At 43.0% G+C, this 17,451-nt stretch overlaps 1 protein-coding gene across 2 annotated transcripts in view; it reads left to right on the top strand.

Moving 5' to 3' along the window:
• MTM1 (myotubularin 1) overlaps positions 1-17,451 on the top strand; it is a 72,599-nt gene that overhangs the window by 33,279 nt on the left and 21,869 nt on the right. For both annotated transcript variants that reach the window (XM_024740695.1, XM_024740696.1), the window contains 3 exons: positions 9,396-9,479; positions 11,669-11,818; positions 16,310-16,498. In XM_024740695.1, coding sequence (XP_024596463.1) covers positions 9,396-9,479; positions 11,669-11,818; positions 16,310-16,498 — 423 coding nt within the window. The remainder of the gene's footprint in view (positions 1-9,395; positions 9,480-11,668; positions 11,819-16,309; positions 16,499-17,451) is intronic.

The raw sequence follows: 17,451 nt of genomic DNA, 5'->3' as shown, positions 1-17,451 counted from the left end.
GCATTTATGCAGCAGGCATTTATTGGGTTGGCCAAAAAGTTCATCCGTTTTTTTCCCAAAAAGCCTTTCCATCTTACGGAAAAAGCTGGATGAACTTTTTGGCCAACCCAATACTTTAAACTTTTCAAAAATGGCTAATGTATGCTCATGATTGAAAAGTCAGGAAGGATAAAAGGACTAAATGTTTGTGTCCCCCCAAAAATCACGTGCTGAAGCTCTAACCCTCAGTGCGATGGTATTTGGAGGTGGGGCCTTTGGGAGGTGATTAGCTTTAGATGCGGTCATGGGGGTGGGGCCCCACGATGGGATTAGTGCCCTTAAAAGAAGAGGAAGGCACCAGAACTCGCACTCTCCACCACGTGAGGTACAGCACAAAGGCCATCTAGGAAGCGGATCTCACCAGAACCAGACCATGCTGGCTCCTTGACCTCAGACTTCTCAGCCTCCAGAACTGTGAGAAATAGTTTATTGTTCTAAGCCACACAGTCTGTGGTATCTTGTTATATTGTAGTAGGCCCAACTAACCACAACAGTAAAAATAGTAAAAATAACTCCCTCCCAGCACCCTTCAGCCATGCCATTTCCCTCCTCACAGACAACTAGTGATATTTAGGCAAATGCAGGCAAGTTGTTATTTATATTCCTTCCTCCTTGGACCCTCATGGAGCATGCTACGTATGCTCTTCCATACCTTGCTTTTTAAATTTACCAATACATATTGCCTACCAGATGGGCTTCTTCACTCTGTTAATGACTGCACAGTATTCTGTTGACTGCATCATACTTTATTTAATCCTCTGTTGATGGATATTGACATCATTTCCAATCATTTTCTATTATACAAACTACTGCAATGGATAACCTAGCATAAACATCATTTTGTACGGGTTCACGTATGTTGTACGATAAATTCTTAGAAGTGGAATTACCGCTATTGCCAAGTTCCCCTTTACGGAAGAGGTACTGGCTTTCACTCCCGCATGCAGTGTGTCAGAGTGCCTGTTTCCAGACATCCTCTCCAACTGTCTTAGTTTCCTATAGCTGCTGTAACAAATTATCACAAACATAGTGACTTCTAAAAACATGAGTCTGTCATCTTACAGTTCTGGAGTTCAGAAATCCAAAATGGGTCTCACGGGCTAAAATCAAGGTCTCAGCGTGGCTGTGTTCCTTCTGGAGGCTCTTGATTTTAGCCCGTGAGACCCATTTTTCAGCTTTTAGAAGCCACCGTGTTCCTTGGCTCATGGCCTCTCCCTCCGTCTTCAGAGCCTATCTTAAAGTCAGTCGATTAGAAATCTTAATTCCACCTGCAACCTAATTCCTCTTTGCTGTGTAGGATAACATAACACAGGTCCCAGGGATTAGGACATGGACATCTTTGGGGGACCGTTATTCTGCCTACCACACCAATCCAGTATACCTTCTAATTGTTTGATCTTTGCTAATCTAATAGGTGAAAATGTAGATTCCTAGTTTTATTTTGTATTTATCCTATTTGAGTGAAATTGAGTATCTTTTGGTTTGAGCTATTTGTGTTTCTGTTTCTTCATTCTCTTTGGCTTCTGCCCATTTTCTTTTGGGATTTTGGTCTTTTTTGTTGTTGTTAGTTGTAGGAACTCTGTGAATTGTAAATATTTTTCCCATTTATCTTTTGACTTTTCTTATGGTGGCTTTTGCTGTGGAGAATTTTAAAAATACTTATTTGGTAGAATTTATCGATTTTGTGTGTGTGTGTGTGTGTGTGTGTGTGTGTGCGTGTGTGTGTGTGTGTGTGTGTGTGAGAGAGAGAGAGAGAGAGAGAGAGAGAGAGAGATGGGGGTCCCTAAGCCCACTCCCAAGTTCAGATTCCTTAGGAGAATTCACAGGACTCAACATATAGTCATACTCACAAGTATGATTTAATACAGCAAAGGGATACAGAGCAAAAGCAGCAAAAGGAAAAGGTGCGTGGGGCGACGTTGGGGGGAAACCAGGACACACTTAAATCCTACAGTAGCAAGTTGTGACAACCCATGGGAAGTGTTGCCAACCAGGGGGCTGGTCACGTAGACACCCTCTGCCTAGCACATACCAAACTTCCAGAGTCCCAGAAGGAAGGCAGGGGTTCGACTTAAAGCACGTTGTCGGTATAAACATTTTAGGTGCCGTAAACTTAAACTCTTATCAGTTAAGGAGTGGTGGGCACTCTCCCAAAATCCAGGTTCCCCGTTGCCAGCCAGGGGCCAACCACGCCACAGGCCTCTGTAAGGACAGCAGTCTCAGACCTGCTAGGTTAACTCTTTTCTGCACACTTCTCTTTTATAGCTTCTGGGTTTTACATCCCAGGTAGGAAGGTCTTCCCCAGTCAGAGTTATAAAAAAATTATCCCACGTTCCTCTAATACTTTAATTTCCTTTTAAACATGTAAATGTTTGAGCAATTTGGAATTCATCCGGGGTTGCCTTGTAAGGTAGGGATCCAACTCTTTCTCCCCCTTTTACTGCAACATCATTTGAAGACCAATCCACTGGTTTGAAATACCACCTTTATCACACACCAAATTCCTCTCTGTATTTGGTTTTATTTCTGAATGTTTCATTTCACGCATCAGTCACTCTTCATGCACCAGTAACAGTCTTGTGACTATCAAGGCTTTGTAAGATGTAATGTCTGGTAGGGCAAGCCCCTTTTTGTTCCTTCTCTTTTTCATTCCTTTCATCCCTAGTCTTGGTCAGCAGACATTCAGACGATGCCTACATTACAGCCGCGCGCTGGAGCTGGAGCCGATACCCACTCCCTGTCCCCAGAGGGAGCACAGTTTTCCTGGGTGATGTGGACGAACAAATGCATACAATACAGATACAGATACACAGGGTGTCAGGAGAGGGGAAAGTCAGTGGGTTGGTGTTGAGGAGGGCTTCCTAGAGGGGGCCAATCCTGAAATATGAGCGTGCTGGAACAGTATGTGCAGGTGTCCAGGGGCTGGACACAGGCTGACCCCCACACGCGGATTAGAGTCCGGGAGTTGGTGTCCGTGTGAGGGTGGCAGAGCCTAATGTGCGCCACCAAGAAGTTTCATTTTTTATTTGAAGGTGAGGGGAGCCGTTAAAGGGGTTTAGGCAGGAAAGTGACATGATTAGATTTCTGTTTCAAAAAGATTCCTTGGGCTGCAGCATGCAGAGTAGATAGAGAGGGGCAGTAGTCCATTTCTGGGGATGTTTGTTAGTTGCCTTGGTGTATGATCATGAGTCCCTGAAATGGGGCAATGGACAGGGACAGGAGAGAATGGATTTGAGAATGTTCCTAGGAGATAAGATCAGTAGAATTTGTCGATTGACTGGTCATAGTTACGAGGGGGGATGGGATGATAAAGAGGGAAGAACCAAGCCTGGATAAACAGGTCGATGGTGGGACCAGTGGTCAAGGTGGGGAACATAGGAGGGGAGTGAGGCAGAGAGGGCAAGTTTTCCATTTTGGCTGTGCTGAGTTGCAGGTGTCTGTGGGACAACCAAGTATGGGTATTTGGGGGGCTGGTGGCTACGAAGACCTGGAGCTCTGGCCTGGGGAGAGGTTTATTTGGGAGACCAGCTGTGATCATTGGCATTTTCATCGATGCCACCAAAATTGCCAGGAGAGAGAATTACAGTGAGAATCGGGGTGCAGTGGATGAACCCTGAGAAATGTCAGCCTTAAATGATTATGATTGTGGCCAAGTAGTAAAGAATGTCCTTTTTCTAAAATGCTTTCAAATGACATTTCAAATGTCCTTTTGTCGTCCTTTCCTGAAAAAATGAATATGTACATTTATATATGAAGGTAAGGGTGACTCAAGAATATTAAAGCCATTTTCTCCAGGGAAAGTGGTAGAAATAGGACAAGCAAGTTGCTTTTTGACCTATGGGACTTTTGTCAGATTTTTGGATGAAATTACTTTCGATGCAGTTGTACGAATTAACTATGTCAAGTCGTGTGAAAAGAGGCCGAAATCCCTATCTAGCATGAAGCTGTTACTTACAATTATAAACTGCCAAGTTTCAGCACCTCCTGTGGTTCTTCCTTAAAATTTTAGACTTTTTCTCCTCACCTGAGTGAAAGAATTATTTTTCTTCGACGAAGGGGTCTTATTTCTTAAGTGCAATCTAAAAGATGAAAATGAGATAATTTTACATTGCCGCTTCCTTCAGTGGTGGATGGAAGCTTTGAAAAAGGCGAATTTCAGGAATCAAATTGGAAAAAAATGCTCACTTAGATTCCTGTTCAAACGTTCCAAAATTCTATCAGGAAAGAGTTAGTGACCAGTTTCCTGAATTTTTAAGGCTAGGTCTTCAGAGATGTAGGAAATCGTGTCCACTGATGACCGTGCCTTTGTGTGGTGGCAGCATCATTTGAAAGCACTATTGCATCTACATAGCTTATCAATTTATTCTCCTCAATACTGTGAAAATTGTTTTCTTCTGTAACTGTCTCCCTATCAAATGATCTTTAATTTCTATAAATCTAACTCTCAAACATCCACTTCTGAGACACGACATTGTTGACGAGCCTTTGGGAGAAGAGGCTGTCCATGAGGGGCCATCGTGAGATCAGGGAATCCTAATTCGGTGACAGACAGTTCTCCCTCCTCAAAGAAGGAAACTCATGAATCACTCATTATTTATAGATTCTACTCGGTAAGAATAAATCCAATCTAGATGTTTAAAGCAAGTCAGTGCATCTTTATATAAGTGCCATTTAAAAATAAGGGCTAATTAAGTGAAAGCTAAAATCTGCTGTCATTTCAGATGTTTGCTCCCACAAGACATAACAGTGATAAATGTAGCTAAATTAAAAAGACAAGTTACATTCTCTTTGTCAGAGCTGTTTTTATCTCTAGTGTGAAATTGGAGATTTTCATCTCAACTTTGTCCTTTAACATTTTTCAAATGTTACATTGTGCTATTTTTAATCCTGGAAAAAATGCACAGGATTGCTTTTTTTTTTTTTTTTTTTTTTTTTCTTTTTTCCTCTCAAGTCTCCATGCATGGTATCTCTTGACTAGTAGGAATCTGAATTGGTGAAATGCCCAAATATTCATATAGAGCCAACTAAAGGAAGACCTGCTCACTTGAAGCCAGGGGTGAGCACTTGAGTGTGTCTGTTTTCTGATGTCGGTTTCCCAGCTTTGAAGCTGGGCTCCGGTTATGCAAGATGCTCACGTTGGGGAGGCTGGGTGAAGTGTGCACGGGCCTTCCCTGTACCTTTCTCTGCAACTTCTCATATATCTATAATTATTGCAAAATCACTTAAAAAATGTAAAGCAGCCCCCCAAAGCTTGGCCACACAGAACCCTCAGGCAAGATTCCCACGTGTTCTGGAGTATTCCGTGGCCCTTGAGGATCAGGGCATCACCCCCTGGAAGTTCTGGTTCAGCGGGGCGAGCCGGGGCACTGGCAGTGCCTGGCACGGTGGGGAAGCGCCCCCCACCCCAGGGTCCCGAGGCAGAGGCGAGGCAGGGCCCGGGCCGCAGGAGAAAGCCAGGAGGGCTTCTGGAAGTGCCCGCTGAACGCTGACCTTCGGCAAACCATCCTCTGCCCCGAGGCTTTGCTGAGCTGGGACTGAATCCTTCTGGGGTTCTGCACAGGCCGTGAAGCAAAATGGGTGCGGGAACGGGGTCACCGAGGGCACGTCATCACCCACTTGGCGGACCTGACTCCCTGCGTGCCCTCAGGAGGGAGAGTCTCTAGAAGCAGTTCCCTCTGTGGCACTTGTGTTTCCCAACCAGGGTCCCTACGGACCCAGCGGTGTGGTTAGGAACGACTGGAAAACGTCAACCCGCGGATCAAGTTCTAAAAGACTCAAAGCCTTAAAAACTGCGAGTCTATAAGAAAATAAAGGACAGCCCAAAACCTCAAGACACGTAACCTGCTAACTTTAGGTTTTAACAATTTCCAGGCAGGAGCTGTAATTAGCCTTGTAACAAGTAACCACTTGTAGGGAATTTTGTACTTCTGAATAATGAGATATAGATGAATGGGTTCTGTTGTCCTTGCTTTGATGCTTAGTAGTTTTAAGTTTTTTGTAATAATCCACCTTTATGTTAGTCTATTGAGAGCTTGTGTTTTAAGTCTTGCTTTGTTCTCTTATCTGAATCTTTAAGGGGAATAAGGTAAAAATTGAAATATCTGGGAAGTAAGTCCTGTACGTTCAACTTTAGAAACTGTCAGTGTTGGTTCTTGTAGAACGCTTGCTTCAATAGAGCCAAGGAGTTAATGACAGCTTAGTGTTTACATCGTGTTTTCCTTTAAAAACTAACAAGTAATGCTTTTTTAAAGAAACGTTTTCTTGTAATTGTAAGCTGATTTATTTGGAGGATTAAAATATTGGCTTGAGCACCTGGTCTTTTCCACCTTAAGCTCCAGTTCAATGTTAGATGTGTCGATATGTATTCATGGCAAGAACTATCTGGCTGTTATTTGATTCATAAACTTGCCTGAAATATTTGAGGTCCAAGTCTGGCTCTTAGCATCAAGAGTCTCCTGGTGGGCTTCCCTGGTGGCGCAGTGGTTGAGAGTCCGCCTGCCCATGCAGGGGACGCGGGTTCGTGCCCCGGTCCGGGAGGATCCCACATGCCGCGGAGCGGCCGGGCCCGTGAGCCATGGCCGCTGAGCCTGCGCGTCCGGAGCCTGTGCTCCGCAACGGGAGAGGCCGCAACAGTGAGAGGCCCGCGAACCGCAAAAAAAATAAAAATAAAAAAAAATAAAAGGAGTCTCCTGGAAGCTCTGTCCATCATAGAGTTCCCATAGGCGCGTTTCCCAGGTAAAGGATGCCAGTCATGCACTCGTCCTATATATCTGGACATCACTCAGTGTCACTGCAGACTGATTTCATGAGAAAGGCCACCTGGTAGGTCGCTACCTTGAGGACACTATCATTCCCACATTAATGACAATTCTTTTATATGACTTATTTTCAGACATTAAAGAAATTATGGGGATAATTTTGGTTTGAGCTATAGAACTTTATCTTCCGATGATAACAGTTTTGTAGACTTAGATTACACTTACTGGTAATTTTAATTAAGACGCAAGAGGATAGATATTTGAAGCAAAGAAGGAGTTGCTTCATTAGTGATTGAGAAATAGAAAGTTACATTGAAAATGCTGCCGGCAAGTCAGAGGACACTCTGGGCATTAATACACATGATGGTTTTTCTGGAGAGAAAGCTTTATTTGGCCTCTGAGTGAACAATTTTATTCTTTCTTCTTAAAAGGGCACCATATTTGCTTGAGTTTCATGGGAAAGATGCAAATAGCTAAAAACCGAAAAATGAACAAAACTCACGTTGAGATCAGGAACTTATTTCAAGAAAGCAGATTCAAGGTTTTCTTCTAAAGTGAGTGACAGTGCAGCCTTACATCATCTACAAGTATGTCACCAGCACAAGGTTCAGCAGTATTGAGTATTTACCCGGGCCAGGTACTGACCAGGGCAGTATCCCGTGCTCAGATGTCACCAGGAGGATGCTTGGACATGTTCTGTGGGTTCCGTGTATGGATAAAGAAGCGTGCTGTACATTTTAGTGCTCTTTGCACCAGAAGTCCCTCTGTCTCCGAATTGAACTTCAGTTAACAGCAATCACTTGTTTTCCCCGGGAGTACCGAATAATTAAGTATTCCTGTGGATTCACTGTCAGCCTAAAGCCTCAGATGCATAGCTAGGTCAGCATCATTGCTAATGTGCGGTCATAGAATACACAGCACTCGGGCCTAGTGCTGCCAGAGTTGAGACCTGCTGAGGGTGCCACGTGCTTTGGAAAGTTCAAGAAGACAGTCCGGAGAGCATGATCTTGATCAGTTTTCACCTTAAACCTCTTGCCACTTAAGTACAGAAAACCATTGCCGCTAACTGATGCTTTACCAGAAGTTCTCTGTAACGTTGGGGTCGGGGGAACACTAGCATTGGAGGCCACAGGCTGATAACAGGAAAATGGGTGGAAGGAAGATACTCAGAGGAAAAGTGCCTCCAGAGAAAGCGCTTGAGCAGGGGCTGTATAAGGCTTCCCGCCCTCATTCGGTCAACAAATATGTATTCCACCTACACAGGCCAGACAGCGTTCCGGTTACTGGGGATCCAGGGTGGGAAAAAAGCAAGTGTCTGCCTTCATGGAGCCCATGGTCTAGGAGGGAGGACGGTAGGGGTCCAACAGTAACAAATAAATAAATATAGGTCAAATGGTCATAAGTGATGGAAATAAAATGGGAAGGAGAATCGGTGGTCCTGTTGTGGGGGAACATGTGTCAGAGAAGGGCTCACTGATTAAGGTTACATTTGAGCAGAGATGTGAAAGAAGTAAGGGAGGAAACCATGAGGGCAAAGGATTCCAGACAAGTGGAACAGCAGGTGCAAAGGCCCTGAGATTGGTGCACGCTTGTTGCTTTCCGGGAGCGGCACCGAAAGCGTGGCTGGAGTGGATTGAGCGAGAGGAAGAGCAGAGACGTGGTGCGGGACATAGCCAGGTGGCAAGGGAAGGATTTGACCTGGCTTAGGTTGTGACACAATTACTCTGACTTTAGAGGTAAAGATGAAAGCAGAGGACCAGTTAGGAGGTGTTATTATAATCCAAGTGGAGATGGCAGAGCCTTGCACCAGGGTGGTAGCAGTGAGGTGATGAGGATAATGCCAAGGTTTGGGGTTCAATCAGTGTGAAGGATGGCGCTGTCATCTGAAATGGGGAGACTGGGAGGAGTTGTGAACGTTGCAGTCCTCCGGCTGCAGTGGCCAAGTCTGCAGATCACAGTGGGGCTGGAGGGCGATAGATATTTAGGAGTCGCCAGGGTATGGATGGTATTCAAAGCCCTGAAATTCATCAGTGTCACCTTGAGAGTGAGCATAGAGAAGAGGTGAGAGGCCTGAGGCCTGTTGTTTCAGAGATCAGGGCATTGATTCCGAATTCACAGAGAACAGTTAATTAAGAATTTTCTTAACGTTCTGTCACTTTCTTAATAGATTAACACACCACTGGTCCCTTTTGAGACAGTTGCACTATTTAATAATCATTGCTGAATTTTTTTTTCTTTTATATTTTAGTGTCTTTTACCCGTCGATTGCTAATACTGCTTAAAACTGGATAGGCATTTTTGGGTCTGGAAATCTGAGTTTTGTGCAACAGCATTAAAAAAAAAAACACCAAAAGAGATGTTTGTAGCCATAGAAAATTGCGGTCTCAAAAGTATACAATTGTTAATCAAGATAGAAGGTAGTGTAAGTCTAGTCTAAATTTTTCACTGTTATTTCTTGCTTAAAAGTCTCAGTTGGGGTCGTGATTTCATGGTAGGCAAATCTGGTAAAAAAAAATCAAAGGATGTAGTATTAATAGAGTATTAGTTCCTTTACACTGAACTTGAAATTCTTTCCTTTTTTTTTTTTGCCTTTTCTAGCCAATATTTGCATTTTTAAATGAAGAAAAGTTTGACGTGGATGGATGGATGGTTTATAATCCAGTTGAAGAATACAGAAGGCAGGTAAGTCAGTAGATACTGTAGATGTGGGGAATCTCAAACCTGCCTGGTGATGATATGCCATCAGTCACGCTCTTTGAGTATCAGTAACACCCTTGCTAAATAAATTTTTCCTGGCAGTGGTATAATATGGCTCATTCTAGTACTGTGGAACCTACAGGCTCATCCCAGGGCCATGTTCAAGCTGCACTGAAGGCTGCATGGCCAAGTTCTCTTTCCTTCCGCTACGCGAAGAATGTCCATTATATTGTTGTCCATGAAATGAATCAAATACTCAGAGTCTAGAGAAGCCAGACTTCTGTACCTTACTACTCAGGAGTTGATGTCATGATGGATGTATGTATTTGGGAGCCTAAGTATTACTGGCAGTTAGATTTCTGTTATATTCATTTCAGTTTAAAGATTCAAATGAATTAGAACTGTTTTCCTGTGATGACTTTTCCAAGAATGCTTTGATGAATGTGTATGAGAATTGCCTTTACTGCTCTCTTAGTAAACTTCACCCACATGCATGTTTATTTGCAATAATAAAGCGGGAGGCTTCATGTATTGTTGCTGTTCGGGGCAAAGGTCTCTCTGCATTTTAAAGAAGATTCCCATGCCTGTTATGGAGCAACAGCTACACTTTGACCTCTGCTGTAACCAAATCATAGGACAGGAGTTTTGTGATGAGGTTTTTCATAATTCTCGTTCTACAAAGCTCATAAAGTGATTGGGAAGTTTTGTTGAATGAGGTTTGAGAATCAAATCAAGCCCAGTGAATGTAAAGTAAAATTGTAGAACCCTAGACTTGAGAAGAACCTTCTAGCCACGACTTCCACTACCGGGCACCTGGGTTGACTTCCCGGTTTAGCCTTTTTCTTTTTTTAATTAATTTTTATTGGAGTATAGTTATTTTACAGTGTTGTGTTAGTTTCTGCTGTACAGCAAAGTAAATCAGCTATAGCACAGGGAACTCTACTCAGTGCTCTGTGGTGACCCGTTTAGTCTTGATCAGTGGTTTGCCTCTGTTCATAATAAGATTCGGTGCTCAGGGATGTGGGTGTGGGAATTTATCTCTAGAGCACATGTATGCGGTAGTATGTCCTGTTGCTTCCAGAACTCAGCTTTAGTTTGTTGAGTTTTCGAAGGCTGTGTGTACCTCTCATTTTAATAAGCTCTATTCCAGGTCAGTTGTGGAGGCAGAAGAGGGACCGTTAAAACATCTTGCATGTTTTGGAGACCTCTGTAGTGTTACGTATTAAAATATTCGCACCTTAGTTTTTGAGTGTTATTGACAATATTAAGACTTACTTTTTAGGGCTTCCCGTTTTTAAGCTTGCATGCACATATGAACTCTTGAAGGTATTTAGTTCTAGAATGCCATTATATTCCATCTTTTCTTCTTATACCTTTCTGATGGGACTTGTAACTCTCTAATTGGACTCAACATCAGACACATCTGTCTGGTCCGAGCTCTATAGGGCCAGACCTAAAGATGAGGTACAATTTGCGTCCCCAGAGCAAGCACCCACATGGCTCACTTTTGTGCGTGTACTTGTGTGTTTGTGAGCATGGGGAGAGAGTTATTCCGCCACCTCTGGACCTTGTCCACAGATGAGTGTATTTCTCACACAGCCCATAGAGCAAGCACCCATCCCAAACCACTTGATAGAAGAAATTCTCAGGAGGTGGCGAAATGAGCCTCCCCAGAGGGGTTTTCCTTACTTCCCTTCTGTGAACGTCTTCATAAGCTCAGCCTCTTTCTACTTTGGAGCAGGTTGAAGCGAGTGGGGAGTGGAATTGGCCTGATTGCTTTTTTACCCTCAATCAGGCACAGATGAAGATTACACAGTGTACTTTTCTTTAGGGCGTGGGGCAGTTTGCACGGGTCGGGGAGGAACTTGGGTTTCTCTTCATTGTACGAGTAGTAGAGAAAAGTTTGACATGAAATCAAGGAAGATCTCAAGTTCAAGAGAATTTGTATTTACCAGCGATAGTTTAGAATTCTGGAACCTGCCAGTGTTTTGTCTTGTGTTCTTACCTTGTCTGGATTATCGATCTGGCTCCCTTACTATAAATCAGTACACCGTTACTACCCCGCTGTCAGAGGCACACACACATTCTGCTCGAAAGAAGAAAGGAGACCCATCCAAGGCCAGATCCAGAGATGAAAGCATCAGTGCTGACGTGGACTTCCTTTTTTCCTGCAGGGCCTGCCCAATCACCACTGGAGAATCACTTTTATTAATAAGTGCTATGAACTGTGCGACACTTACCCGGCTCTCTTGGTGGTTCCGTATCGTGCCTCAGATGATGATCTCAGGAGAGTTGCAACTTTTAGATCCCGAAATCGAATTCCAGTGAGTACTGCAATTAATGTTTTCTGTGAGGAGTGCCTTTTCTTCCGTGAGAACAGTAGTCAAGTAATTCAGAGAAACACTCTTTTGGAATTTCAGTCACACAAATAATTATCAAGTGTCCTCTGAGTGCAAAGCAGCAGGCCAAATGGGGAAAGAAGTAAGACGTCACCTGCCTTCCAGGAGCTCGCAATCAAGGACAGAGAATGAACTCAAGTAATTCTTATACAGGAGAGGGTACAGGTAACACCAGGTGGAAAGGAAGAAGGAAGGACAAGGTCTCTGTGGCTTGTGTCTTTGTAGCACAATAGCTGACAGGCGTTAGGCTCTGGTTAATGTCGGTTGAGTTATGCTGGAAACCATGCACTAGCCTATGTTATGGAGCCTATGAGTATAGGCTTTTACGTACCACCTTTGTTAGGATTTGTCTGTCCTCATCACGTTTGTAAGCTGCCTTCATACCATTAGCAACCTGGGGTCAGGTGCAGACTATCCCAAACTATATTTACGGTATCACTGGACCTAGTTCATAAATTAGTCTTTGGTTCTTAAATATTTATGTACGAGTCACCCTGTCTACTCTGTGTCCATAAATCTTGTTGGCTAAAAATTTAGAGAATTTTTCCCCTCCGTTAATTTCCAGGGCATGTCATAATAAGTACATTGTCTTATTTTGTTTTGGTTTGATTTTGAAAAACAAGGGTTGAAAAATTAAGATTTAATGTCACGTTGCCTTTAACTTCCAAGTCTAGACATTTTTGTCCCTAAAAGGATATTTGTGTGAAACTTTCGTTATGCTATCAACATAATATGAATTGTAACTTTTTTAATGCACTTGCTTCGCTAAGCACGAGCGTCCGTTCATATCTTCATGATATATATTATACTTGAAAGTATGTTCTTTGGCTCCTTTTGCAAGAATACTGTGCTGATGAAGCTAGAATTACCATTTCGCTCCTCTCGTGCTCGACCCCTGCCCTGGCTAGCTGTCTTGCTAATCCACGCCTCACCCGCAGGAGAACTGGGCTAGGATAGTGTGAATTGATTCTGTTCACTCCTTCATTCAATTAATATTTATTGAACATCTACTGTGTGTGTGTGTGCGCGCATGTGTGTGTGTGTGTGAATTTCACGGGATTGGGGGTAGGAGGGGAAATGAAACAACTGAACCCAGCCCATGTGCTCAGGCTGCCGTCTTGATCCAGTTGTTCCCCCTGTTCTGAGTGAATGGGAGCCCACCGTAGAGCAAATAGAAAGCTTAGCTTTTTACTTAGCCATTTTATTGATCCTTCTTACTTTGTGATGGCCAATTTGCATTTATTTTTCCTTAAAAAAAACTAAGGCTAAGCTCTCCATCACTTCTCTATCTTTCATAGATTACCATGCTTAATAATATCTAATAATAGGGCTTCCCTGGTGGCACAGTGGCTGAGAGTCCGCCTGCCGATGCAGGGGACACGGGCTCGTGCCCCGGTCCGGGAAGATCCCACATGCCGCGGAGCGGCTGCGCCCGTGAGCCATGGCCGCTGAGCCTGCGCGTCCGGAGCCTGTGCTCCGCAACGGGAGAGGCCACAACAGTGAGAGGCCTGCGTACCGAAAAAAAATATATATATAATATCTAATAATAGATAATGTACTCTTTGTGATATACCTTCTAATCACCTGACTCTTGACTATAACCCAGGAAATGTATTTGCTTTTGATATGAAATCATTAATATTTGATATTCAGTTCTTTTTTTAAAAAAAAAACATATAAAGGTACAAAAAGCATTGATGAGAAAGCAGTCTTGTTATGTTGTCCATAAATAAGATGCAGAGTATTATAAAATATCACTGAATAACAAAATGATCCACATGTATTAGTGTTCCCATTAATGGATACATACTCCTTTGTTCTCAAACAGGTTGGTCTTAATGTTATCGAATTCTTTAACATATAAGTAATACATATTTATTTTAGACATTTATAAAAATACTGGTAAGGCTAAAGGAGACTGCCACCTAGTGAGAACCACGGTTATGTGCTTCCAGACTTCCTTCTATGCATACATATTTTTATTTGGAAAAAAGAAAATTATTCTGTGGTTTATGTCTCAATCTGCTTTTTCTACACCGATGACTGTCTGTTTCATGTGCTGGTGTGTAGATGTACTGTATAGATTGACAGAAAACTGTCAGTCAGTTTTCTATTCCTATTATAAACAGTGCTGTGATAAACATCTTTTGGTGGCTAAATATTTGTGTACATCCTTAATTATTTATGGCTTCTACATATTAACTTCAAAAAGAATAGCCTGATATAGTAGCATATACTTTAAAAGCACTCACGGTAGTTGATGTTGTGATATTTGCATTACTTGTACCTGGTCATCTATATGGCAAGCATCCTTTTTATAAAGGTAGTTGAGATCCCAAAAGAAAAAGCAGGTAAGAGGTGAAACAACTCGTAAGAATAGCATTTCTTAACATGGCCTGGTGATTCCAGTCTTAAATCTCCCAAGCAGAGAGAAGAAGGGCAGAAGAATGGAGGGCACGCGGGGAACAGGGCCGTTTCTGGCATATGACCTGATTTAAATTTAAAACTTGATGAGGGTCTTTATCAAATAATAACTGTCTTGTATGTGCAGCGATTTGCTCTTTTAAAAGTGATCTCATATTGGGAATTCCCTGGTGGTCAAGTGGTTATGACTCCACGCTTTCACTGCCGAGGGCCTAGGTTCCAGCCCTGTGTTGGGGAACTAAGATCCCACAAGCTGCCCAGCGCGGCCCCTCCAAAAAAGAGTGGGGACTTCCCTGGTGGCGCAGTGGTTAAGAATCTGCCTGCCAATGCAGGGGACACGGGTTCGATCCCTGGTCCGGGATCCACTGCTGAAGCCCACATGCCCAGAGCCTGTGCTCCGCAACAAGAGAAACCACCGCAGTGAGAAGCCTGTGCACTGCAACGAAGAGTAGCCCCCGCTCGCCACAACTAGAGAAAGCCTGCGTGCAGCAACGAAAACCCAACACAGCCATAAATAACTAAATAAATAGATAGATAAAATTTTTTAAAAAGAGCGATCTTATATCAAATCAACATGTTGTAGACCTTAAATTTACATAGTGTTATAGGTCAAGTATATGTCAATAAACCTAAAAAAAATTAAAAATACATAGATACTTAAAAGCGATCTCACGTCTTTTCCCTCTTGGAGGCAAAGCCATAGGAGGTGGGCAGGGCAGGTCTCACCTCCATGTTGTAGGTTAGAAAGTGGAGGTTGAGGGAGGCCAGCACTTGTGCCCAGGCCTCCCAGTCCTGAGCCTTTGGAGTCTTAGTTGGGGGCCACAGTGGTGTTTTGACTGGGCCCTGGCAGGCACAGAGACTAAACTGAATGAGTATTCGTTCGTATTATCATATCATCTTTGCTCACTGACGTGTTGTCATTATTATACACAGTGATCGTTACGAACATCATTGCTCGTCATTTGCCATAGTGGGGAGGTGACTTCAAAGACGACAGTGTACTTGGCCTTGTATTAAGTGAGCTCGAACACTTGTGCTTCTGGGGTCGTGTCTGCTTTTCATGGGTTTTCGTACACTGTGCTGGGTACATGCGTTCTCCATTCATCCTCCCAGCAGTGTCATGCTGTCACGTGGCTCCGCATTTGATGAAAGAGGGAAAGGACGCTACAGAGGCTGTGAACTCAGCCACCACACTTACCTTCCAGCTTCTGTTAGTTTTATTTTATTTTTCTCTTCTAACAGCTTTATTGAGATAGAATTCATCTATGAAACCATTCATTCATTGAAAGTGGACAGTTCTGTAGCTTTTGCTGTATTACGGTTTTAGCTTCCTTTTGCAGGTCTTGTTTCTCAGGCGCTATGAACTGAGAGACCAGGTAGCAAGTGTGCTGGGCTTGTGTGTAAAATTGGAGAAGGTTGATTCTGAGTAAAGGCTCAGAGCTCTCCCAGGAGGCGGGTGTCCAAGCTTCATCGTGGAGACTCTGGCAGCTCTTTGGCGGTCCTGAGATCCTGTTTGCTTCCTTTGGGTTTTCAAGCCCCTGTGTTGGATTCTAGAGTTGAGAGTGTTGGGAAAATGACCTGCAGGTGTGAGGTACCAGGGGTGGTTTTCTTTACCTCTCACCTTTTGCTAAAGCTGTTTCTGGATGATGACAAATCCAGTGCAAGCTACAGGACTGAAATAAAATATCTGAAGCTTTCTGTTTCCTTTAAGTGATATAACTATTTTTAGGTAAGCATTTAATGTTTTTAGATGTGGTGCGAATTAAGAAAAGACTAGTAAAGCAACTGGTTATTCTCATTGGCTCTGAATAGTCATCATCGTTAAATGTGTGCTTCTGGGCACACGTGGAAATGGCAGGTGAACAAGCATCCCGTTTCAGCAAAATGAGATTCACTTCATCATGATTGTTAGTGCTCTCTTTTTTTTATAGTTTTAATTGTTTTGACATTTGGTTCTTTCTCGATAGCTTAAAATTTCTGAACCAACCGTAGGTGCTGTCATGGATTCATCCAGAAAACAAGACGGTCATCATGCGTTGTAGTCAGCCTCTTGTTGGTATGAGTGGTAAACGAAATAAAGATGATGAGAAATATCTCGACGTCATCAGGGAGACGAATAGACAAGTTAACAAACTCACAATCTATGATGCTAGACCCAATGTAAATGCAGTGGCCAACAAGGTAAGTATATTTAATGACGTGGTAGAAGCTTGCCTTACGTACACTGCAGTGTTTTACACGAAGGTTGTTGCCATGGCGTATCAACATGTGGGTTTAAATTAAACTTCGCTTAGAGAGGAAAACGAGTTCACTGAAGGTAGAAAGTAGTTTTAATCACAAAACATATCTTAAAAGTTGAATACATTAAAGCCAAATGAAAATAAGCTTTAGGTAAAGTAGAAGTCTAGAGCTGTAGTGAACTTGGGAAAGAGAACCTCTTTGGAGCCCTTTAGGCTATTGACAGTCATTCTCAGTGTGTACACTAGTGAGGCATCTGTGAGGATTGTGGGAAGCTGTAATTGTTAAAATCCTAAATTTGTAGCTTTATCTAAGCGTTCTCGTCACCATACTCAGAAACGTGTGTTCTCATTTATATGAAACGATCCAAGAAATGAGTAGATCCGTGTATGTGGGTTTTACAGTTATACACATAATGGTAATATTTTCACAAAGAACTCTGTCTCAAGGGTCGTCTTGGCCTTCTTAAGTAGAGTGTGCAGACTGCCCCTGAAGTTGAATGACAAGGCAGTGTTGCCTGCAGGACTCCTCAGCAGATGCTCAAGGTGGAAGGCTGTTTGCCCCTGCACTACAGGGCCCAAGATTCAGAAATACCTTTGACATTCAGTTTAACCTTTGTGTTCTGTTTTTTTTGTTCCCTTTCCCTCTCCCATTGCCAGCTGTCACTTATGAGTATTCACAGTGGGCCTGCCCCATTCCACCTTTCAGATGTATGGCTTCTTGTCAGATGTAGGCTTAAATTTCATCATCTTGAATATTTTGCTTATCCCAAGGTCATTTATCTGGCATCTTCAATTATTCAGAGCACAAGACAAGAACCTGAAAGCAAAACAAGTCCTCAAGCAGCTCAGATAGATTCAGTAGCTTCCTAAATGGACCCTGTGATGTCTGTCTAC

Source organism: Neophocaena asiaeorientalis, unplaced genomic scaffold (assembly GCF_003031525.2).
Source record: "Neophocaena asiaeorientalis asiaeorientalis breed wild unplaced genomic scaffold, Neophocaena_asiaeorientalis_V1.1 scaffold823, whole genome shotgun sequence".
Lineage (NCBI taxonomy): Eukaryota > Metazoa > Chordata > Mammalia > Artiodactyla > Phocoenidae > Neophocaena > Neophocaena asiaeorientalis.
This window is presented reverse-complemented; position numbering and strand designations above follow the sequence as displayed.